The sequence below is a fragment of the Lissotriton helveticus genome, chromosome 5_1 (genome assembly GCF_964261635.1).
Source record: "Lissotriton helveticus chromosome 5_1, aLisHel1.1, whole genome shotgun sequence".
Classification (NCBI taxonomy): domain Eukaryota; kingdom Metazoa; phylum Chordata; class Amphibia; order Caudata; family Salamandridae; genus Lissotriton; species Lissotriton helveticus.
Window position 1 is genome coordinate 1,696,039,261 of NC_136065.1, and position 25,207 is coordinate 1,696,064,467.

At 48.8% G+C, this 25,207-nt stretch overlaps 1 protein-coding gene across 3 annotated transcripts in view; it reads right to left on the reverse strand.

The window, feature by feature from the left end:
• Window positions 1–25,207, reverse strand: part of RNF31 (ring finger protein 31) — a 482,477-nt gene that overhangs the window by 356,013 nt on the left and 101,257 nt on the right. For all 3 annotated transcript variants that reach the window (XM_078644958.1, XM_078644957.1, XM_078644959.1), the window contains exons 8-9: window positions 24,688–25,198; window positions 24,349–24,582 (exon numbers count right to left, since the gene is read on the reverse strand). In XM_078644958.1, coding sequence (XP_078501084.1) covers window positions 24,349–24,582; window positions 24,688–25,198 — 745 coding nt within the window. The remainder of the gene's footprint in view (window positions 1–24,348; window positions 24,583–24,687; window positions 25,199–25,207) is intronic.

A 25,207-nucleotide genomic window follows, 5' to 3' on the forward strand; every position in this document is an offset into this window, starting at 1 on the left:
AGGGCAGAATAATGTGTGTCTTCCAAAATAAATCGGCAAATCGTGTAGGAGCAACGGAGTAGGAGTGGATGCAGATCTGCATCCGGAGGTCCATATGCAGCAGGGATGTATATGCTGGGGTAAATGTGATCCCTCATAGATTTGTCAGCATATAAGAGTTGAAAAATTAGAACTTGATCAGGGAACGAAAAACAGGAGAGATAGGACCTGGGCACCAAATAAGGTGTAAGAATTCCCCGTTTGTCCCAATGGATGTAATGTAATTCCGAACGGTCGAGTAAAGCCTTCAAAAATTTATTTATCCTCTAGGTCCCCAATCTGTCCCAATGCTTGCGGTAACGTTAGTACCATAGTAGTATCGCTTCTTCTAATAATGGCTGGCTCGCGAAAAAATTGTTCACGGCCCGAACAATCTCCTTCCACATACGTCTCCACTCCCTCCAGTACGTATAGCACCAGCCATTATTAGAAGAAGCGCTACTACTACGGTACTAACGTTACCGCAAGCATTTGGACAGGAAAGGGGTGAGAAGTAAACACCAAATGGACTTTACGGGTCATACCTCAGCCGATTCCAATTTAATGCAGTGTTCAGAATGGCGGTTAAGGCAGCAGGACTCCCACCCGAAGAGTTCGAGCCACATTTCTTTCGCATAGGCGCGGCCACCACAGCAGCTGCCTGCGGTCTCGAGCCAGATCATATCAAACACATAGGCCGGTGGGCGTCGGGGCCCTTTTGAGGTTCCATCCAACATAGCCTAATATAAGCCTTTTCTCTACTACTGCACGTCATGCAGGGTATATGAATGTCAGCAGCCCTACATGCCATGAACAGATGCATACTGGTAAGTAGCATATTCCGTTCGAGGCATGTGGGCTGCTGAATTCATATCTGTGCATAGACTGTATAGCAGTATCTCCTCTAGCGGTGGTTACCTGTGCCAGCTGCAGCAGTTTGAAAGAGAGTTTTGAGGACAGCCTGGCCTACAGCAGCTTGCTGCTATGTGTGCACGTCTACACAGTAGTGTTTTGTGAAAGTGTGTATGGTAGTCCATGTGGCTGCTCTACATATGTCGTCAAGAGGGATATTTCCTAGGAAAGCCATGGATGCCCCCATTTTTCTCGTAGAGTGTGCTCTTGGGGGTACGGTTAAAGTGTGTTTTGCTTTTTGATAACAAATTTGAATGCATTTAACCATCCATCTGGCTATTCCTGACTTTGATATGGGATTCCCTTTATGTTGTGGTGAAAAAGCAACAAATAATTGCTTTGTTTTCCTAAATAATTTCGTTCTGTCCGCATAATAAAGCAGAGCTCTCTTTACATCCAGTGTGTGTAGGGCTCTTTCCGCTACTGACTGTGGATTTTGGAAGAACACTGGCAGTTCTATTGACTGATTAATATGGAAAGTTGATACGACTTTTGGCATACATTTAGGGTTTGTTCTAAGAACTACCTTGTTGGCATATATTTGCATGAAGGGTTCTTGAATTATTAATGCTTGTAGCTCACTAAGGCGGCTGAGTGCGGTAATGGCAATCAAGAATGCCACCTTCCATGTTAGAAATTGCAATTCGCATGAGTGTAAAGGTTCGAAAGGAGGCCCCATAAGTCTGGTAAGTACTATATTTAGGTTCCAGACTGGGGAAGGTGGGTGCCTTGGAGGAATCACCCTTTTAAGACCCTCCATAAAAGCCTTGATTGCTGGTACTCAAAACCGTGAAAGGTGTTGCCTGTTTTGAAGGTATGCTGCTATAGCAGCAAGGTGTAGTCTTATTGAAGAGAAGGCTAGGTTGCATCCTTGAAGATGCAGTAGGTAACGTATAATGTTCTGAATGGAAGCATCTAATGGGTTGATTTGGTTATAGTTGCAGTAAATAACAAATGTCTTCCATTTAGCTGCATAGCATGCTCTGGTAGTCGGTCGTCTTGCCTCCTTAATGATGTTCATACAGTCTGGAGGCAAGTTACGGTATCCAAATTCTAAGACTTCAGGAGCCAGATCGCTAGGTTCATCTGATTGGGATCTGGGTGTCAGATTTCTCCATGGTTCTGAGTTAGAAGATGGGGTGCGAGGCGCAGCCTTTGATGAGGAACTACTGAAAGCTCCAGGAACGTTGTGTACCACGGCTGTCTCGCCCATGTGAGAGCAACTAGGATTAGTGTGAGTGACTGTTGCCGCAGTTTGCGTGCCACCAGCGGGATCAGTGGTGCTGGGGGAAAAGCGTATGCAAATCTGCCTGACCAGTTCATCCATATCGCATTGCCCTGTGTCAGCGGATGTGGGAATCTGGCGGCAAAGTACCGGCATTTTGAGTTTTTGTTTGTGGTAAACAGGTCTATTTCTGGGTGCCCCCACTGCTCGAAGAATGGCTGGAGAACTTGGGGGTGAATCTCCCATTCGTGAAGTTGTTGGCTGTGTCTGCTGAGCAGATCCGCTTTCTGATTGTCTTTCCCTGGGAGGTGTTCTGCCAGGAGAAAGATGTCTTTTAGAATTGCCCACTTCCATATGCTCTGTGCTAAGTGGGACAGCTGTGGGGAGTGTGTTCCTCCCTACTTCTGGATATAGTACATGGCTGTCATGTTGTCCGTCCGGATCAACACAGTCTTGCTGTACAGGTATTTTTTGAATGCTTTTAGAGCTAGGAATATTGCCAGCAACTCTAGTTCGTTGATATGCAGTTTCTTTTGTTTGATTGTCCAGAGCCGTTGTACTGTGTATTGAAGTAGGTGGGCTCCCCAACCTGTCAGTGATGCGTCCGTTGTTAGTACTAGTTGTAGAACCTGCTCTTGGAACAGTCGCCCCTTGGAAAGGTTTTGTGGGTACCACCTCTGCAGAGAGTTGTAAGCGCGACTGTCTACCAACACTAGGTCTTTTAGTTGTCCTTGAGCTTGGTTCCACTGTCGTGCTAGGCATTCTTGCAATGGACGCATTTGTAGTCGGGCATGGGGGACAATGAATATGCAGGACGCCATCATGCCTATGAGCTGCATGAAGACTCGAGCTGGCAAAGAGTGTTGTGGCTGAAATTTGCGAATGAGCATTTGCATGCTGGTTATCCTTGCTGAGTTTGGATATGCCTTTGCTACCGAGGTGTCTATAGAAGCTCCCAGATATTGTTGTGGGTGGGATGGTTGTAGATGCGATTTTGGGTAGTTAATTGAAAAGCCTAGGCTGTGTAGCAGCTGAAGTGTTTGAGACGTGTCTCTTGCACATTGTTCGTACGATTTTGCTTGTATTAGCCAATCGTCTAGGTATGGGAACACGTGGATGTGTTGCCTCCTGAGATGTGCAGCTACTGTCGCTAAGCATTTTGTAAACACTCTTGGAGCCGTGGTTACCCCAAAGGGGAGAACCTTGAATTGGTAGTGTTGACCTTCTATTGTGAACCTGAGGTATTTTCTGTGAGCTGGATGGATGGGTATGTGAAAATACGCATCCTTGAGGTCCAATGTTGCTAGAAAGTCTTCTTGCTGGAGTAGAGGGAGCACTTGCTGTAGTGTGATCATATGGAAGTGCTCCGACAGTATGTATTGATTTAGGGGTCTGAGGTCCAATATTGGTCTGAGTGAACCGTCCTTCTTGGGAATGAGGAAGTATAGTGAGTATACTCCTGTCCCTTGGTGTTGGAAAGGGACTGGCTCTATGGCCCCCTTTTCCAGCATGCATCTCACCTCTTGTTGTAGCAGGGTGATGTGTTCTTTGGACATAGGACGGTGTCTGGGTGGCATGTTTGGGGGAGTAGAAGTGAGGTCTAGGCCATAGCCATACTGGATAATTTGTCTCTCCCACCTGTCTGTGGTAATTGAGTTCCAGGCAGGTAGGAACTGTTGGATCCTGCCTCCGACCAGTGTTAGATGGTCTGGAGGCAGTGTGATGAAGTCACTGTTTTGTGGCAGTGGAGGCTCTGGTGTTATTGCCTCCACGTCCTCGTCCCTTATTATTGTTGCCCCTATAACCTCCTCTGTTGGAGTACTTGTTAAAGGAACCTTGTGTGTTGCTTTTGTATGTAGATGAGGTTTGTGAAGTATTGCCTCGTGTAGCTGCTCTGTATGAGGAGCGTCGAAAGGAACCTCTGTGTTGTTGAAACTGCAATGCACCCATTGATTTTGCGGTTTCCATATCCTTTTTCATTTTGTCTAAAATGGTGTTGACTGCAGGCCCGAAAATGAAGTAATAAGACGCTAGTGTTAATGGACCTGGCTGCAGTGTCTGCTGCGTCAAGTGCGCATTTAATGGAGGCGTTTGTAATAAATGTTCCCTCCTGTATGAGGTCAGTAGCTTGTGCTTTGAAAGGCTCAGGCAGGTGTTGCATCAAACTTTCAAGCTGGTCGTAGTGTGCTCTGTCATAACGAGCTAGTAGAGCTTGTGTATTTGCAATTCTTCATGAATTGGAGGCTTGTGATGCTACTCTTTTACCAGAGGCCTCTAGTATTTTGGACTCTTTATGAGGAGGTGGATCTTCTCCTGTTGTCTGCGAGTATGGCCCGTTTGCGTGCGTTGGCCACCACTAGTGAATCTAATGGCAACTGACCTCTGATATAAGTAGGGTCTGTAGAGGCCGCTCTATATTTCTTTTCAATCCTGGGATTGATTACACGTGCTCTGGCTGTATCTTTAAATATATCTGGCGCGTGTTTTTAGGACCCCTTTCAACATAGGAAGTGTTCTGACATTTTTCTCAGAAGTAGGGAATGTGTCAAATAAAAAGTCCTCATCTATAGGTTCATTGTGCATGTCTACGTTGTGGTACTGCGCTGCCCTATCTATTAGCTGGTTGAAGACAATGGTGTCGTCAGTAGGTGACGGCCTTGTTGGGTATGAGGAGGTGTCAGGGATGGGATGCGTGTCATATGGATCAGTGGGCTCTACCCATGGTTTATTTTGAGGGTTAGGATCCTCTGGATAGTTAATATCATATGGAGGATCTTCTCCTGTGTCGCCCTCATTGTCCCCAGAGTGCGTAGGAGAGTAAGGACCAAAAGGCGTAGTAGGCATAGTGAGATAGAAAGGAATAAAGGGTCTAGAGGGAGAAGTCCCAAAGTCCTTTTTCTTTAGAGGAATGGGGGAATGAGGGTCAGTGTCCAATGGCCTCTTTTTCCTGTGTAAAATAGTGACTTTACCAGTCTCAGGGTTGATATATATTTTTGCCTGATCCTCTGATGGCTCTGGGTGGAAGAGTTCTTCTTCCACTGTCCGTGGCTGTGTCTTTGACTTTTTTGGCTCAGTCTTTTTTGGATCTACCGTTGCCTTCGGGTCGACAACCTTTTTTGGTTAGACTACTTTCGGTGCCTTATTGCTCTTCTTCGGCTCGGCCTCTTTGTCCGGCTCGATGACTGATTGCGGATCCACCGGATCTCCAGGTTCAATGCGCTTTCTGCGCCCGACAGATTTTTTTAGGTTGACTGTCTTTTGTCGAGTCGAGGGTTTTTCTCGGATCGACCGCTTTTTTAGGAGCACTTGTCTTTGGGTCGATGCCTTTGTTTGGCTCGATAACCTTTTTCAGCTGGGCCACAGGCTTTTATACGACGCCCTCTGTGTCGGAGACCTTCTTCGGTTCGACGACTTTTTGCGCAGCGGCCTTCTTTGGGTCGACGGCCTTCTTCGGGTCGGCGCCCTTTGGTTCGGCGGCCTTCTTTGGCTCGACGGCCTTCTTTGGTTCTGCGCTCTTTGGCTCGATGGCCTTCTTCGGGTCGACGCTCTTAGGCTGTACGGCCTTCTTCGGTTCGACGCCCTTCGGGTCGACGACCTTTTTGGGTTCTAGAACCTTCTTGGGGATAACGTTACTTGGACCTGGGGTGTCTGAAGACTTAATCTTTGTTTTCGCAGCCGAGCCGGACGGCGGGGCTGCCAAATGATGTTTTGGATCTTGGCTAAGGCCTTTAGACGATGCCTCGATCGGAGCCTTCAGTAACGGGGTAATTGGTGTGGGGGGCAATGTACTCACGGTTTGCCCCGGTGGGATTTCATCATCGGAGGCCGAGTGGTCCTCGACGGTGACGATCCCTAGATCCGAATTTTCCCCTTCTGGGAGTTCCTGTTCATCCTCGAAGATGTTGTCTGGTTCCGGTGCCTGTCCCTGCATCTCTTGCCTAGCGTCCCGTCGAATCCGGATCGTTTTCTTCGAACGAATTGGGCACAGGCTGGGCAGGTTTCTTCCTCGTGGTCTGGTGATAGGCACTTGATGCATACTGTGTGTCTGTCACATGCGGGAACTTGGAGTGGCATTTTGGGCACCTTTTGAACGGGCTCCTTTCCATCGACAGCAGGCCCACGTGGCGTTGAAAAGGCCCAACGGCCCGCGCCGACGACCGAGTCGAGATGGAAAGCTTGATCGAGTCAAGAAGTACCGAGCGAGAACAATACCATCGAAGTCGAAGGCCTTTTGGCCTCTAGAAAAGTTTAGTTTTGATTCCGAAGTTGGAGTATAGGAATAACATCCGAACCCAATGGCAAAAAAAACCAATCTGAAGATGGAGAAGATGCCCAGGCGCACTATAGTGCAGGGGAGGAGTCACCTATCTCGTGATACTTTGAAGACTCTTCCAGGACAACAAGGTGCAATCATCCGGACCCAACACTAGGCGGCGATCTATGCACAGATATGAATTCAGCAGCCCACATGCCTCGAACAGTGCCATTCGCTTGGATCGCTGTCAAAAATGGCTGTGTTGTCTAGGTTTAAGTCAGGACTACAACGATCAGCAACGAAATGGAGAAACAGGACTGGTTGAAATAAACAACGTGTTTCATTAATTGTAGGTTTATAAAGTTGCCACCTTTTTGCAACATCACCGAATTGCGTCATCTGTGAGCATGAGGGAAGAGGAAAGCAAGGGGAGGGGCGGGAGCTCGAGGGTCTCACCCACTTGGGCGGGGTTAAAGGAAGTTCTGCTAAAGGCCCTGGCCGGAGTCAGACTTCCGCGCTACCTGCTCGGGCTCCTCCATCTCCACTGCCATGCTTAAGCTAGGCCCACATGCACCAACACAAACCACTTCCGGGTCACAAGGTAAATAATTATGGACATTGAAAACGGAAAACTGAAAAGCAGTGAAGCAGATGAAGGGCAGAAGACTACCGCACTTTACACAATAACACTCATAAATGAAGTGACCCTCTTAGAGGTGTGATTCCAGCTACGGGGCAACCTTTTGTATCTAAGAGGGATGTTAGAACTCTGCATATTAGAATGCTGCAAAAGAGTGGAATGCCGCCAGCATTCTAGAACCTCAAGTTCTCTGTGATTTATATCAAATGGTGCTTTAGGCAGTTGGTGCCTGGACTGGACTACGCAAGGATGATAGCAGGTTGACTCATGTGATGTATATGCTTATTAAAAATACATCCTTATGCTTATGTGATGATTACCGGATTATAGCACAACAAAACTATTTACAGTCATAATCTATACATTGGGAATGGAAAAGATGTTGGATTTCCCTAATGCAGGGAGAGGGTACTGACTAGCAGAGGCAAAGGGAGTTGTTAATTGTCATACTTACATATGCATTTTTTTTAGCTCTAACCGGGAACCAGCTTCAGCTGTCTCGAAAGCCTCATAACAATGCAGCGCAAGGAATAGCGTGCACTTATAGTTGACACAAGCACAAGGCCAAATGCCTGTTACAAAGTGTCAAAGTCCTGTTAAATTATGCAAATTAGATTTATTCTACACACAACCTCCCCTGGACTGGGCGCAAGGGCCACGTTAACTAGTCACTCAACAAAGTCTGATGTCCCTATGGATGAAATTCTAGCACCACGTAAAAAAGCAGTGGGTCAACTGAAATGCCTCCTTAAGTCTATTACAAAATAGGTGCCAAACAAGAGGCAGCTGTAGGCGAGACAAACAAATTCAGCAAACAAACATATTGAAAAGGGCATTTAAAACGCATGATTGTTGAACTCAAGATCATACTGAACTCTGCTCATGTAGGCCCCTCCCCTACTCCAAACACCAATCTGGAACACTCTAACGAACTTCAGTCTACCATTACCGATTGGGGTGCTGGGGAAGATGTTGGGGATGGGAAGTGGAAGGGCTGAAGACGCTGTGGCATGACACCAAGAAGCAGTGATCCAACTGCGAGTGGCATTTTCCTTTACAAATAATTGTTTTGGGGATAGAGCAACTGAAGTGGACTAGGACTACACTTCCCAGAATGCTTTAGGCTGCTAATGAAAATCTAGCATTGAGAAGAGAAAGAGTACTTTCTGACCGGATGTTTTATGCTACAATTATGCTTAAAAAAGAATAAGGTGGCAGCGGAGGGCAGGGTTCGAAGGGTACAGGTTAAAAGAGGGTACTTCGCTAAACGAGGAAGCTTGAGCGAAAACACAGCAAATGATGACAGAGACAAAGGATGACACCTGGGTGTAAAGTGTAGAAGGTGAGAGTCCACAGAAGGGATGCACTGAACATTTTACTAACACCAGAGGGTGGGGAGTTTTAAACTGGACAGAGAGCGGAGTAAATGAGGGTTCTGAGCGGAAGGAGGGGACTGGATGGGAAGTGGAGACGAGGAGGGCCGGGGGGTCTCCTTCACCTCAACAGGCTGTGAGCTCTGCCCATGGATCCCGTGCACCACTACATGCATATTTATTTAGGTAATAATTAAAAGCAGATGCAATGGACTGGGAATGGGGGGTTTCGATGAGGAGAAAGATCAGAGGATAGAGAGAGAAAGGCTTAAGTGAAACGTGAGGCAAAGAGTGGGGAAAGAGAAGAGATAGGAGGGGAAGAAGTGACTGGTATACATGGAAAGGAAAAGTAGGAGCATGAGAGAGTGACAAAGGAGAGCGGGAGGAATGTGGGAGTAGACAGAGGAGACTGAGGTGAGAGAAGTGAAGGGGAGAAGAGCAGATCAAAATATAGGAGAGTGAGAGATGGGAAAGATCAGGAGAATTGGGAGGGTACGACAAGTAGGACGAGATTGGGACATTCAGGGAAAGGGGAGTAAAAGAGCATGCATCAAGAGATTGGGAAGAGGAGACTGGTGAGACAGAGGAATAGAGATGACAAATGGGATGTGGGAGATGGAAACATGTAAGAGAGACTGAAAGGGATCAATTGAGCGGGAACAAATAACAGATATATGTGTAGGGTGACCAGATTCTCAAAACAAAAAACCAGGACAGGCCATAGACATATAAGCAGGACTGACAGAAGAACTAAGTGGTTTAAGTGGGATGAAAAAAACAGAGTGGAGGAAGGTCTCTCAAGCAGCGAAGTCGATGTAATGAAGGACGTGGCTTAAAACACAAACTTTAAAAATCTGTGCTTAGCATAGCGTGCCGCCCGAAAAATTAGCTGCTTCTATTATTGTATCCAGATATATAATTCAACAAGTAACATTACACTTACAACAAGCCAGAACTATTGGCTTTGTCAGTTGCTGTTAGCTGCAGAAGTAAAATAAGCAACAACTTTGACTTCGTTGTACATAACATTGAAAATGCTTCAGTTCTGGAATGAAGAGACCATGAAAGAACTGTAACGAGTCTCTTTGAAGGCAGTGAAGGGTGGCACTGCAGCAGCAGTAAGATTATTTTTTTCACCGTGAGAGCAACAATGGAGGAAAGCCCAATAGAGACCAGTCTCAACACCTGTGAGAAGTAAAGCAGGCACACCAAGACACTATTTAAAAACCGGGACATTTATCTGTTTAACCTGGGCACTGCGCAAAAACCGGGACATTTCTTCATTTTAGAGCGAAGTGTCGGGACACTGCTCCAAAAACCGGGACCGTCCGGGGGAAACCGGGACGTGTGGTCACCCTATATATGTGTAATCCTGCCTCTGTGTCTTAGAGCATATGGAGAGAAATGCTAAAAAAAGGTAAAAGGGACACTTCGGAGCGCCAAGTTAGGGCACGACTATCGTATTTAGCCGTGTAGTGGTAATGGGCGGAAGAGAGGGAGGAAGGAAGAGAGAGAGAGCGAGAGAGAGAGAGAGAGAGAGAGGGGGAGGAAGAGAGAGCGAGAGAGGGGAAAGGAGAGCGGGAGCGAGAGCGAGAGAGAGAGAGACTGCACTTGGGGAGAGAAGGAGCAGGAGTGAAGACAGACGGCGCACTGAAAATGCTTCTCCCCTCTGATCCCTAAACCCCCTCCCGTCCCCATTGCAGCCACCAATGCGGTGTGCTGGCAGGTATGATGGCAGCAAGCTCCACCCAGGCTCTTCCCCTCCACACACCCAAGCTTCTGCTTCTCTGTACTCCCAGGCCACAAAGTTTCGAAGCACACATGTATATTACCCAGCAGCCAGAGAATACAGAACTATTCCAATTCTTTTGTGCACAAACAAGCAGAGAAACATACACAGAAATGTAAGTTTGCTTGTCTCCGCACTATATTTCTACAGCAAACAGTATCACTATCTATTCATGGACTGAATAATTGAAATAGTTCCAAAAAAGGCAGAAGGTACACAGGATTGGTGGAAATGGTCGAGCCGATCTCCTATGCGTCCTCCGATGGAGTACTGAATGAAGGCAACAAAACGTTGTATTTTCTTCTTTATTTAAACATATGGAACTGCAAAAAATAACTGGTTAGAATCGAATGACTAAACGATCGCAAAAGCCTGCACTGAGGAGACAGCTGGAGGCGCAGTGTGAGTTTTGAAACCTACAACTCTGGGTGAAGCGAAGACGGACTGGTCTACTATGGATCTACAAAATATCAGTGCTTCTCGGAAGCAGGTATGGACCAAAAAGGCAGTTGAAAAAAACAGAACCGAAGGTAACCTTCGATCTGGAAACTATACAATTAGAATATATTTAAGTCCATCACACATTTTGCTGACTCGAAACCCCACAAAGTTGTCATGGACCGTTTGAACAAGGTCAAATAATCATATATTCTCACATGCAAGAAGCCACACATTTTTATTTGGGAGCTGTACAGTAAGGATTACACTCCTCTGCGCAGGGTCAGGTTGTCCCCTTTGTAAACACACCAACTTTCGACTTGGCTTGGGGAGATTAAACAGTCTGCCCGGGGCAAAGCAAAGTGATTACTAGTGTCTTTTCAAGGCAGTCAGTGTCCAAACATTTCTGTGCTTAATGGCAATGAAAAGGCTGGTGCCAGCAAAGGAATTGAATATGCTACTACCCAGTATGCATCTGTTCTTGGCATGTAGGGCTGCTGACATTCATATCTATAGCATAGATCGCCGCCTAGTGTTGGGTCCGGATGATTGCACATTGTTATCCTGGAAGAGTCTTCGAAGATCACGAGATAGGTGGCTCCTCACCTGGACTACAGTGCGCATGGGCATCGACTCCATCCCCAGATTGTTTTTAGCCATTGTGGCGAAGAGGAGTGTAACAGTGTGAGCGATGACCATGCTAAGAGTAAGTGTAAATTCTGCAGCCGCTACAGGCGCCGGGGAGGAGGGCGGCCGATATGAATGTCAGCAGCCCTACATGCCAATAACAGATGCATACTGGTAAGTAGCATATTCAGTTCGAGGCATGTGGGCTGCTGAATTCATATCTATAGCATAGAATACATAGCAGTCCCTCCATTATTGGCGGCCGCCTGTGCCAGCTGCAGACGTTTGAAAAAGTGTCTTTAGAACAGCCTGCCCTACAGCTGCTTGGAGTGCACATCTATACAGTAGCGTTTAGTAAATGTGTGTGGGGTAGACCATGTGGCTGCTCTACAAATGTCTTCCAAAGGGATATTACCAAGGAAAGCCATGGAGGCCCCCAACTTGCGGGTGGAGTGGGCTCTGGGGGGGGGACCGTTAAAGTGTGCTTAGCCTTTTGATAACAAATCTGAATACACTTAACGATCCACCTGGCTATACCTGCTTTGGAAATGGGGTTGCCCTTGTGCTGGGCAGAAAAGGCAACTAAGAGTTGTTTCGTCTTCCTAAAATCTTTGGTCCTATCAATGTAGTACATCAAAGCTCGTTTGACGTCAAGAGTGTGGAGCATTCTTTCGGCCACAGTCTCTGGGTTTTGAAAGAACACAGGTAGTTCAATAGTTTGATTGACGTGGAACTGTGAAACTACTTTAGGAAGGAATTTAGGGTTAGTGCGCAGCACCACCCTGTTTGAGTGAATCTGTATGAATGGCTCCTGTACGGTGAGCGCCTGGAGTTCACTTACACGTCGCAGCGACGTGATGGCTATTAGGAAAGCCACTTTCCATGTTAAGAACTGAACCTCGCAAGAATGCAGAGGCTCAAAAGGGGGGCCCATTAGCCTGGTGAGGACCACATTAAGGTTCCATACAGGAGCTGGTGGGTGTAGGAGAGTAGGGTCTGCAATCCTATGATCACCCAGATTTTTGCTTTTTGCTTCACTGGTTTACGACTTTCCCTGGCTGTGGGCCTGCTAATCAGACCCACAGCCTAGCTGTTCTCTCTATTCCAAATTGTACCCAGGTACTGAATTGGCACTGGGCCCTCTCTTGTGTCCCTGTAACCAGGGCAGAGGTGTACCCAGAGGTCTCCCAGGGGCTGCAGCATGTATTATGCCACCCCTGAGCTGACTAACTAAAACAGACACAACTGGCTGCTTGACAGCTGGGGCAAGGTGGTGTACACACCCTTTGCTTTAAATATAGTATTCCTATATCTAACCCTAAAATGGACACATATATTCCTATCAGTCACTCCTATGGCAGGCCTTATCAATCCTGAAGGCAGAGTGCTTGGAATAATGTGAGATGGTGCTCTGGCATGAGCTGAGCCCGTTTGCAGCTTGCGGAACCAAGTCCTAATAGCTGTTCCATGATAACGCATACCATATACTCTTAAGTGCATTATAATCCTCGCGGTTATATGCCAACTCTGGTATCGCTTTATCAAAACATGTCGAGTAAGGTGTCATACGAATTGGAATACTAACCCCTCGCCAATTCTGGCGACGGGGTTAGCATTCCACCCTTCTAGAGGGACACGACATGTATGTAGCTGTAACCCCGGTTAAAGTTAACTCAAGCCTCAGCTCCACAAAATGGATGCTGCCACAGAGACACAAGTCTGCCCTCCTGCTGCTGGGAGTCCTTCCAGCAACGGAGGCCTGGACAAAGGGTTTCCTGTCAGGGGCGGTGCCAGCACCATCCCAGACAGGATTTTGTGTGTCCCAGGTAGGCAGGGCTTTAGAGGAAGGTGACTGCAAGTGGCACCCCGGTGCTCACTGTGCATAGGCCGGCTTGAACCAGTTCCAGGGGCACTCCAGCCCCTGATCTGGGGAAAAGCCCGGCAAAGGAGAGGGGTGTAACCACCCCCCCTCCTAGTCCCACCCATAGGGCAGGACTTAGTCGCGTGCCAGCCCCCTTTCCCAGGATAAAGGTAGGAGCAGGCCCCCTTCCAAATTAGATCATCTTTGAATCCTGAACCGACTTTCCACGAAAGGAACTCAAGACTCTTCTCAAGATTTCTCCCTTGTGACTAAGGAGTAGTCACCCTGCAGCAGCAGGCACCAACCAAGCATCGCAGTCTGCTGTAAGTCTCTCCTCCGGATCAAGAGTGCCCAGCTCGACGAGAACCGGCTTCCCTGGCACCTCTGACCTCTACCTGCATCATCAGCCCAGCTGAGATTCGTGGGTGTGGCGAGACCTCGAGGGACCGCCCATCTTCACGACGCTTGTCCAGCACGACCACCGAGTGACCCTCGACTGAGTGCTTTGGGGTAAGAGAAGCCCCGACCCTGAGAAGCTCCAGCACCGACGTTCAGCCCCCCTGCATCCACGAGATCTGCGTGGGGCCCTTCTGCTTTTTGCTGCTCACCGCGTTGTCCAGGTCACTTGCCCGCTGGCTAGTGGCCCTTTTGACGACGAACCACGACGACAACACCGCTGGTCTGGTTGCTCCAGACTGGCCCTTGCTCCCCTCCAACAGAGGAGCACCCCGGACCCTCCTGGTCCACTCCAGACGCCATTTTAAGTCCACCGCGTGGGCTTGCATTTGCCAAGACTTGTTGCCCCAATCCTGGGTCCAGTGACGTCGACAGCAGACACCACCGTGGGACAGCTCGCCCCTCCATCCTGGTCGCCGACAACGCCTCCTGGTCCGAGAGACTGCAGAGCCCAGCGTCGCCCACTCACCTGGTCGAGGTGACTTCGTTCGGTGCCATCCTGGTGCCCACCTAATCACTGGCTAGCGATTCAGAACTTGGTCCCCTCTGCTTACAGGTATCCATCTTCATCGATCCAGGCTTGGATCACCACGAACTCCTTCACTGGTCGCCTGCCAGCAACTTCTTTCTTCAGGCTCCATAGACTGCAACGAGGATCTCCGACGTCTTTTCAGCCCTATGCAGCCGCAGCCCCAGGGCTAGGTAACCTGAGCATTTCGGTGCTCCAGCATAGTCTTAACTATCTAAGTGTCAGGATCCTTTGTCGTTTCAGCTCTACCTAGTCGGGTTCGCCCGAGAACACTAACTTTGCTTTTACTAGCCTCCATAGACTTTTTCCCGCCTTACGCGTGAGAGTTCCCACTCTGCACACGACGTCCCTAGGCCTCCTGCTTGTAATCTAAAGGTTCAGTAGTCCAGTCCTAGCGATCCTAAAGCCTATGAGAATAGTTACTTACCTGCTAGTATTTCGCATTCCACTTGTATAGTATATGGTTTTCCGTGCCCCTCGGGCATTTGTGTAAATTGTGCGACTTTAAGTATTTCTTTAAGAGTTTTGTTGTGTGCTTAGCTCCCTGTCTCAAAGTGCCAGGGTAGTCTTGTTATAAATAAATATACTTTATTTTTCATAACAACTTGTGTGGTGTCCTTTCACATGGTGTTCAAGGGGTAAATGTGATGGTAAAACAGCTGGCTTAACACGCCCTCTAGAGTTTAGCCTAAAGACTGCACGTGTCCATGCTACTAGGATAGCTGGTCTATCAGGTTGACTTACAACCAAACATCAATAAGGGTTGTTTGGACTTATACAAAGTGTTCACTAGAATAGTGAACATTATATATCAGGCCAACTTCTCACAGTGGGGTCCTGGGAGGAATGACTCGTTTCATCCCTTCCAGAAAAGCCTTAACGGCAGGCACTCTGAAAACGGAGAGACGCTGCCTGTTTTGGAGATAAGCCGCTATGGCGGATAAGTGTATGCGAATGGAACCATTTTGCTGCATAGCAAGCTCTGGTGGTGGGCATCCTCGCCTCCCGTATGATATCCATGCAGTCGGGAGGCAAGTTGAGGTAGCCAAATTCTAAGACTTCAGGAGCCAGATCGCCAGGTTGAGCTGTTGCGGATCTGGATGCTGAATGTCGCCATGGCTCTGCGTCAAAAGTCTGGGTGTGAGGTGGAGCCTTTGATGCGGTACCACGGAGAGTTCTAGAAACGTGGTGTACCATGGTTGGCGTGCCCACGTTGGAGCAACCAGGATGAGTGTCATCGAGTGTTGCTTTAGCTTTCGTGCCACCAGCGGTATGAGAGGTGCTGGGGGAAAAGCGTACGCAAATCTGCCTGACCAGTTCATCCATATCGCATTGCCCTGCGACTGTGGGTGCGGGAACCTGGCGGCAAAGCTTTGGCATTTTGCGTTTTCCCTTGTGGCAAACAGGTCTATCTCTGGATGACCCCACTGCCGGAAGTACGGGCGGAGTACTGATGGATGTATCTCCCACTCGTGCATTTGGTGGCTGTACCTGCTGAGCAGATCCGCCATCTGATTGTCCTTGCCCGGGAGGTATTCCGCCATGAGGAAGATGTTCCTCTGAATGGCCCACTTCCACATGCTCTGAGCCAGATGAGACAACTGTGGAGAGTGTGTACCTCACTGCTTTTGAATGTAGTACATGGCCGTCATGTTGTCCGTCCGGATCAACACGACCTTGTTGCACAGATGTACCTTGAATGCCTTCAGTGCCATGAAGATTGCCATCAGTTCCAGGTAGTTGATGTGCATCTTCTTTTGCTGCGTTGTCCATAGACCCTGCACCGTGTAGTGGAGTACATGAGCTCCCCATCCCTGGAGAGAGGCGTCCGTCCTCAGGATAATCTGTGGCACAGGCTCCTGGAACGGTCGGCCCTTGCAAAGGTTGTGTGGATTCCACCAATGCAGAGAGCTGTATGCCCGACCGGTCACCAACACTAGGTCGTTCAACTGTCCTTGAGCCTGAGTCCACTGATGAACCAAGCATTCTTGGAGCGGACGCATATGTAGCCGCGCGTGCGGGACTATGAAGATGCAGGAGGCCATCATGCCTATCAACTGCAGGAACACTCTTGCTGGAAGCGAGTGTTGCGGTCTGAACTTCTGGATCAGCGACTGAATGCTGTCGATCCTCACAGAATTTGGCTGAGCTGTGGCTGCCAGAGTATCTATCGTCGCGTCCAGATACTGCCGCACATGGGCTGGCTGAAGGTGCGACTTCGGATAATTCAGTGAGAATCCCAGATCGTAAAGAAGGTGAATGGTGTGGGACATGTTGGCGGCGCACTGCTGGGCCGACTTTGCTTGGACAAGCCAGTCGTCCAGATAAGGGTAGACGTGAACGTTCTGCCTCCTGAGGTGCGCAGCCACTGTCGCCAGGCATTTTGTGAACACCCTGGGCGCTGTGGTCACCCCTAAAGGGAGGACCTTGAATTGATAATGCTGATTCTGAATGGTGAATCTGAGGTATTTTCTGTGTGATGGATGTAGTGGAATGTGAAAATATGCATCCTTGAGATCCAAGGTTGCGAGGAAGTCTCCCTGATTGAGCAACGGAAGAACCTGCTGCAGCGTCAGCATGTGAAAATGTTCTGAGAGAATATACTGGTTTAGATGTCTAAGGTCCAGTATGGGTCTGAGGGACCCGTCCTTCTTCGGGATTAAGAAGTACAGGGAGTACACTCCTGTGCCTTCTTCCTCCACCGGCAAGATGTTGCAACAGGGTCTCTAGTGTATCATAGTGTGCCCCGTCATATCTGGCCAAGAGTGCCTGAGTGTTTGAAATGCGCCAGATATTGGCCGCTTGAGCCGCCACCCTCTTCCCTGATGCTTCTAGCACTTTAGATTCCTTGTCAGGGGGAGGAGCATCACCAGTGGTCTGTGAATTTGCCCTCTTCCGGGCATTAGAAACAACCAGAGAGTCCAATGGCAACTGGCCCTTGATGTAAGTAGGGTCGCCAGGTGCCGGTCTATACTTTTTTTCAATCCTAGGGTTGATAGCCCTGGCACGTGTGGGTTCTTTAAAAATGTCCGCAGCATGTTTCAGAACCCCTTTAAGCATTGGGAGAGTCTTGACAGTCTTTTCTGCTGTGGAAAAGGTATCGAAGAGGAAGTCCACTTCAATAGGGTCAGCATGCAGCTGGACGTCGTGGTTTTTAGCCGCCCTCTCAATTAGAGCATTAAATGCTGCAGAATCCTCTGTAGGAGAGGTTTTGACATTGTACACCAGAGTGTCCGGGGCAGTGTGCTGATCCCCTGGGTCCCCTGCATCTACCCAAGAGTCCTGGTGATCCTCAGGATCAGTGTTGGCAGGGAAGTTATACTCCTCATCATCACCTTCCCCAGCCTCCCCATCCGAATAAGTGGGGGAGGGTGTAGCAACTGTTGAGTCCGTGGGGCAAGTGGCTCAACCAGAACCGGGGAATCCGTAGAAGGCTTTTTGCGCTTCAAAGGAATCGTGTAGGACTCCATAGGCTGTGCCGCCGTGATCTTCCTCTTGTAGAGGGTAAGTTTAACGGTGTCGGCGTCGATAAAGTGTTCCTACTGCTCCTCCATCAGGGGTTGTCGATGCTTCGAGCTCACAGGTGGCTGAGAAGGCTTCGACCCCGCAGACACCTGCACGGGCGCGTCGTCGACCGGCTTTGGTGCGAATGCCTTCGGTGCCACCATCGGCGGCAACGTGAACAGGAGTGGCGCCGAGGACTTCGGCGTTTTGCCAACTTGCTTTGGGGTGGAAGCATCCTTCGGATCGACCGCAGAAGCCTTGTTCCTGATGCGTTGCAAAGAGTCCGACAACTGCTTTGTGAAGGATGCGGACGGTTTCATCGACCCGACAGACGGCCTCGATCCACCAGCGTGTGCAGACTCGAGCGTCGATGCCTTGGCTTTCTCCGGCTGATGCGCGGGATCAGCCCTCTTAGGTGCGCCGTGTCCTTCGACTGTGTCGACGGCCTTCGGCGCCGACGGCTTCGGGTCGGCGGGCTTGACAGCTAGTTTTGGCGCCCCAGTCTTCGGCTCGACACCCTTGAGCGATTTGGGATCGACGCCCATGACCGACTACGGCTCAACGCCCTTGGTCGACTTCACCGGGTCGACAGCCTTCTTCGGCTTCGGCTGCGCCGACTTGTCGGAAGACGAGGAGGCGGCCAGAGGGACGGACGTCTTCTCTTTCGACGGCGTCTCCATCACTTTCGTTTTTGTCGACACCGAAGCTTTCGGTTTCGGTTTGACCAACGGCGGCTCCGTAGAAGTGTCCGTAGCCGGGCCCGTGGATCTGGGTGTAAGGTCTTGGGTAAGGCCATGTGGCGATCCCTCGACCTGAGCATTAGTGATTGTCCGAACGGGGCATAGCTCTTCCCCTGAGCTATCTTCCGTGGCCCTATAGGCCTCATTGTCGTCTCCTACCTCGTCGACGACTCCTTCAGTATCGAGACACTTCGACGTCTGCGTCGTAGTTGTAGTCGATCTCCTCCGCTGGAGTGGAAATCGGCTCTTGATCTTCTGGCTCGTCTGCTTCTTCCCTCTCGAAGATGTCCACCGGTGCCGGGGCCGACTGCTGGGCCTCCATGCGGGCCTCCATGCGCGCCGAAGTCGAATCGTCTTCTTAGATCGAAAACGGGAACAAGCCATACAGTTGGCTTCATCGTGATCCGGCGAGAGGCACTTGTTGCACACCGGGTGGACGTCGATGTGGGGATACTTCGATCCGCACACGGGACATTTCTTGAACGGGCTCCGTTCCATGATGAAGTTTGGATGCGTTGACTAGGCCTCGAGCACCGAAGAGTCACGCGACTCCTCCGGATGTCCGACTCGGGAACTGAGCCGGAACAGAGCTGGGCACCGAACACAAGACAATACCGACGGTATAGGAAAAGGCCTTCGGGCCTTATGAAAAGTCTATATCGATTCCGAACTGGAGATGTCGAATATACATCCGAACCCAATGGCGGAAAAAACCAATCTGGGGATGGAGTCGATGCCCATGCGCACTGTAGTCCAGGGGAGGAGCCACCTATCTCGTGATACTTCGAAGACTCTTCCAGGACAACAATGTGCAATCATCCGGACCCAACACTAGGCGGCGATCTATGCTATATTTACAGGGCAGTCGGAGCTCGGAAACACGAGCACTTATTACAACCGGAACTGCTCACCTCTAACAAATGCGCCAAACCACTGCGGTGCCAGGGGACTCAAACCATAGAATTCAAGCCAGAATGTGGCCTTATATCTAAACGTTCCACCAACCGGAACACCAAGATACAACTAGTCACTTGCAAAGGACGGCTACAACTGGCCGGTCTGTTGGAGTGCTAGCAGCTGCGGGGAAGAACTATCAGCAGACACTAGTAGCACAAGAGGAAGAGAGCAACACGTTGAATTCCAGCTGCTGTACACTGGCAAAGCTGCCATGCTATCCCCCACGCCTCCCATGCCTGCAGTTTGCTGCACAGGTGGGAATAAGCTCTTAACTTGAAAGCCACAGAACAGGCAACCAGAGGATCACAAATGGCAAGGGTGGCAGAACAGGAAGCAAAGTGGCCGGGGGCAAGCAATAAATGGCGCAGTAGCAATTGAAACAATAAAAAAAGAGTGTGCCAAAAAAAACAAATAATAAGAAAAGAGTCGGGGGACATGTAACAGGGGCAGTCGCCATGAAAGTGAAAAACACACCCAAAGGCAGGACAAATAGCAACACTTCACCAATGAAAAGATAGAGTTAGAAAGGCAGACAAAGGAACAAATGAAAAGTGATGGGTGTGACGAAAGCCCACAGAGTAAGTGCAACATGTCTCGGAGAGACAGCCCATGAGCTGCCAAGGCAAGACCTAAAAATGAGGCAGGGTTGTTGAAAACATGCCCTTCCCATAAAGTGACACTTAACGACAATACGGAATAAGACCATTAGCCCATGTAATATTCCTATTACACTGCCCAAAGGGAATACAGGCCATACAAGATTTATGCTAGATAAACAACACTGTAGTACCCTCAGAGCCTGACAATAATATCATATTATATTCTGTACATGTAGGGGCAGGGTATTTTTCGGTCATAGATCTCTCCTCAGCAATTTTCATCATTAGAGTCCATCCATAGAGAGTTCCTCTCTGCCTCCACCCTAAGAGATACTCCGTACACTTCCACATGACTCGATCAAGGCTTCACTGAGGGTCCAACGGTCTTTGAGCTGGCAGTAAAGAGAGAACTAGACAGCCTACACCTGGAAGGTGGCAGCGTCATCTTGCAGAATACCGATGACCTCCTTGTAGCATTTCCATCACTAGAGGACTTTGAAAAAGACGCTGTAGCTCTACTGAACCTCCTCCAGGAGAGTGGACACAAAGCCTTATTGTCAAAATGTCAGTGCTGCCAAAAGAAAAAGAGGTGACTTACCTGGCCAATGTGGTATCCAAAGGTACACACCACATATCACCAGACAGAATAAAAATGATTCACAGCATGAAGTCCCCCCTCTAGCAAGAAAGGAATGATGTCCTTCCTGGGGTTGATGAACTGCTGCCCTCAGTGGATCCGTGAATACAGATCTTATAATGCCATCCTAAAACGTTCCGTGCTCGCGGTGGCCAACGGCCGTCGTGAGCACCACCTCGCTGGTGCTGCGCACTTCCATTGGCCGACGCAGCCCCGCCCACTCATTAATTCTCTTGCACTGCGGGAGAATTTGCGCCGCGGTTAAGACAATGTACAGTAAATTATGCAAACATATATGGAGTAATGAACTTGCAGACTACATCAAGAAACTGAAAGAGACATTGAGTACTATGCCAGCATTGGGGCTGCCTGATTACAAACTGCCTTTCCATCTCTATGTGTCAGAGAAAAATAGCTTTTGTAAATAATGTGTGGACAGCAGTATGGCTCTGGGAAAAGACCTGTGGCATATTACTCTGTGATTTTGCCTTCAACAGTGACTGGGCATCCGGCGTGTTGGGAGCGATGGCCGCAGCAGGTGCCTTGGTAAAAATGTCAGCCCCATTTGTATTAGATCGCCCTTATTGTTTATGCAGTACAGTTGTTGTTGTCATATGCACCAACACACATTTTCCGGCTACTATGCACATGGGTTATGAGGTCCCCTTGCTGTCTAACACTAATAACACCATTAAAAGATGCCCATTGGCAACATTATTGCCTACAACTGGCGATTCTAATGAGACGCCTGACAATGACTGTGTTGAGGTTTTTGTTGCCATCAACCCCGCGCCCCCCCACCCAGCACCCCCCTCCACATTTTGCCTGGAAATGAATACAAAAGGTATTGACGTGTACTAGATTCCTGCTAAACAGGTCTCCAGTACCAGTCTTCTTTCTCCAAAAATGTTCAACTGTTTCCCCCAAATGGCTATACTTTTAGCACCCTCTGCAAGTCCCTATTATATGGTACCCCTTGTACTTAGGTCCTGAGGTACTAAAGAGGGTTCCCTAAGGGCAGCAGCACAAATTGTGACACCCTAAGGGACCCCTCGCAAAGCTCCCATTGCAGGCTGCATGTCTTGGTACACACAATAGTGAAAACACAACATGTCACGCATCCCTGTGTGCCATGTCCCTAACACATCATGTAATATGTGTAGTCACCCCTAGGCAGCAGGCCTGACAGCCTCAAGGCAGGGAGCTGAATATTCGTCGGAGGGCATACCTGCATGAGCAGATACGCCCCAGTGCTGGTCAGTTCTATTACTGCCAGTACAAGTGTCCAGGAAAGGCATTTTAAAAAATGTTCTGGACACTGGTGAAAATGAGTTAACCAGCTATATGACAACTTCACTGGAAATAGGCATGTTTGGTATCAAACAGCTCATATTAGTAAACTCATACTGAAGCCAGTGTTGGATTTCCCAATACATGCACCCAGGCGGCACCTTAGAGGTGTTCCCTGAAAACCTACCAGCTTCTGGTGTGCTTGCTGACTGGTTTCAGCCAGCCTGCCACCAGAGACCTCCTAGGTTGAGAGCCTTTACTCTTAGGAGACCCAATACAAAAGCCTGTCCAGGAAGATGATGCAACAACCCACAGAATAACCTTCTGATTAGCCTCCTTGGGCCAGTGAGCTTCAAAGAAGCTGCCTCCGTTTGATTGTGAAACCGGCTTTACCCAAAGGAGAGGAAGCCACCCTCCCCTTTCCTGAGCCCCCCCCAAGCACCTGGGCAGGCAGGAAAATAAGCTAGTCAAGTACCACCCCTAACTGTTAAGTGGACACAGTTTTTCCGAAGTAGCCATCTTTGTGATGGCATAGTTATGAATTCTGGGACAGGATTATGCCCACTTCCAACAAGAAGTGGTCATATAGGGTACGTAGTGGCGCCAAGAATCAGTAACCCATTGGCTACTACCCTACTGCCCCTAAATTCGGTATTTACGGGAGTCTCTGGCAACAAAGAGGCAGATCCTGATGCCTTATGAAGAGAGAGGACACCTGTCACAGAAGTAGAGAGAAGAAGCAGCTGACCTTGTACCAACCTCGCCGGTCTGTCTGCATCACTTGTCGAAAACTGTGCCAAAGTCGACTCATCCTGCAGCTATTGACCCCAGAAACCTGGGAGGACTGCCTGCCTCTGAAAAAGACTCAAGACCTCCTGTGAAGAGCGGACCTGTTCTCAAGAAACTCAAAGAAAGACTCAGAGGCCTATGGAACCGCCAAAATCTGATACCAGAAGTCACCAATGCACCAAACACCTGCAGCTAGAGTTGAAATGGTCTATCAGTGACAACAAGGTCTCCCAGCCCTTCAGTAATAAAGTCCATCGTGGTTTCACCGGTCCTGGACTCCCCAACGTCACCTGCAGCCTCTCCACACCGGCCCCCTCAACTGCGACTGATCTGGTAAAGAAAAACCCGACACCTAAGGACACCACTGCATCCGTCGCCCTGAAGTCTTGGAGAAGAAGACAAAAGGTGTCCCGAACATCGCATGGACGAGCTAACTTGCTGGTTTAGTCCGACTGGCCTCCTGACCAGAGCCTGCAGCCTCTTTCCGCAGTGACCGATCTCCATTGAAATATATTGGGCTCCCGATGCAGTTTTACACCCTGCACCCTGCCAACTCGCTACAGTTGGTGGTATACTGTTGGTGTTGCCTTGGACCTTGCCCACCACTCACCTGAACTCCTGGAGACTGATCTACTAAGTCGCTGTACTATACCTGTTTGCAGAACTTGTTCTTCCTTCGATAGGATAACATTGCAGAACTCAGAAATTGCAGTGTCCACTTTTTAAACTGAAAATAATTCATATTTAAAAATGTGCTTACCTGAACGATTTTTTTCTGATGTCTAACCATGTATAAAGATACTTGCTATTTTTTATAAACTGATGAGGATCTCCTTTTTGAGTCGTGTGTGTCATTTATTGATCATTGTGTTTATTTGTGAATGTGCCGAAGGCTGCTCCACCGCACTACCCCCCTAATAGAGCACTTCGGGATAGCACAGCAAGTACCTGTCCACTCATTAGGAAACCCTGGATTCTTTACACAGTATATCTAAATATTGATACATCACATAAGGAGCAGACTTCCTACACCCCAGGACACAGAATGGATAAAAATATCTATGTTTTGCAAACACTGGAAAAACACCGATTTTATCTATGTTGGGGGTGAAGTACCGGAATAAACACTAATAAGCATGCATTTTAAAAGGTTTGGAAGACAAAGAGAAAACACAAATGAAAGCCACAAAAAAAATAAACACTGAAAAGAGGACAGCCTACAATACCACTGACATACCACAGAGAGGGGGTATACCCTTTCTTGGGTGACAAAGATTTGAAACTCTGATGCCTGAAACAGCAGAGCTACACTTCAGGCTACAAGGGCAAAAGATGAAATAACTTCTCGTCAATATCAGACCACACAGGCCTTAAACGTTTAGGCACTAGACAGCAGACCAATCTTTCAGGTTACAAATACAGTTCATCTTGGACAAGAAAGGTAGCTTTCACGTTAAAGAGACTTAGAGATTTTTTCATGTCATCAGACAGCACAGGAATCACTCAAGGCACACATATGTTACCTGATCTAATAACAGCACTACATCTCACTTTAGATACGCCTTCCAGCTTCAAGCAGGACAGATACTGCTTTGGTTACAATGACCATACAAGCTAGGACCTTTGGCAGAAAAGCTCTCTCTTTGCGAACACTGTATATTTCCATGTTGGTTTTTCTTGCCATTGGAGCATGCACATCTTATTCTTACCCGAATCATTTTGATGAGTTTGGCACCGTCATCTCGGAGCTTCTGCTGTCGATTGAACTCCTGCTTCCCACTGACTACATCCAGATGATCAGGCCGGTTGCCAATCTTCAACTCTTCTTCTTCTTGTTGCGCCTGGTTGTTGTCACCATGTGCTCGGGTGCGATTACACATTTCACAAACACTGCTTGGCATAGTGTTCCAGAAAGTGCAGCGTTCACAGTCCCAGCCATACATCTGCAAGTCAGGAATAAAGGGTTATATCACAAACACAGTCAGGTGCAGATCTCCAAAACTAGCAGGTACTACAGCACACGCAAAGATTCACCACAACTCTCTCACCTCTTTGGGTGCAGTCACCAATTGACTGGACTCCAGAGGCTGTGGTGGCGGCTCCGGCACCGTTAAGCTGGGCTTCCCTGCCAAGCGTGGCCTCTCACACACTACGCACAATACAGCAGTGCCCTCGTTTTCAAACGTGCACGCCTGGCAACACCAGCTCCCACGGCCTAGCGACTTCCCCTCCGGCTCTGGTGCTGGGGCAGTCTTACATCCTCTGGGGCGGTCACAACCAACGCACAGCACTGAGCGACCTTCGTTCATAGTTGTGCAGCACGTACACCGCCAAGGGGGGCGGGAGGTAGTTATGGAGGCAGTTGGTGCTGGTGCAGGTGTACTAAGGCTCTTCCACGTCCCTGGCGACCTGTTCGGAGCAGCAAGGCCCCCAGGAAAGTAGGAACTACCAGAAGGTGGCAAAGGAGCCCCAGGAGCCTGGTAAAGTGTAGATGGCCCAGGAAGCGTCTTCAACGGGAGAGGAGACATCACAGGAGGACTCCCCATCAGTGTTCTAGGACTGAAAAAC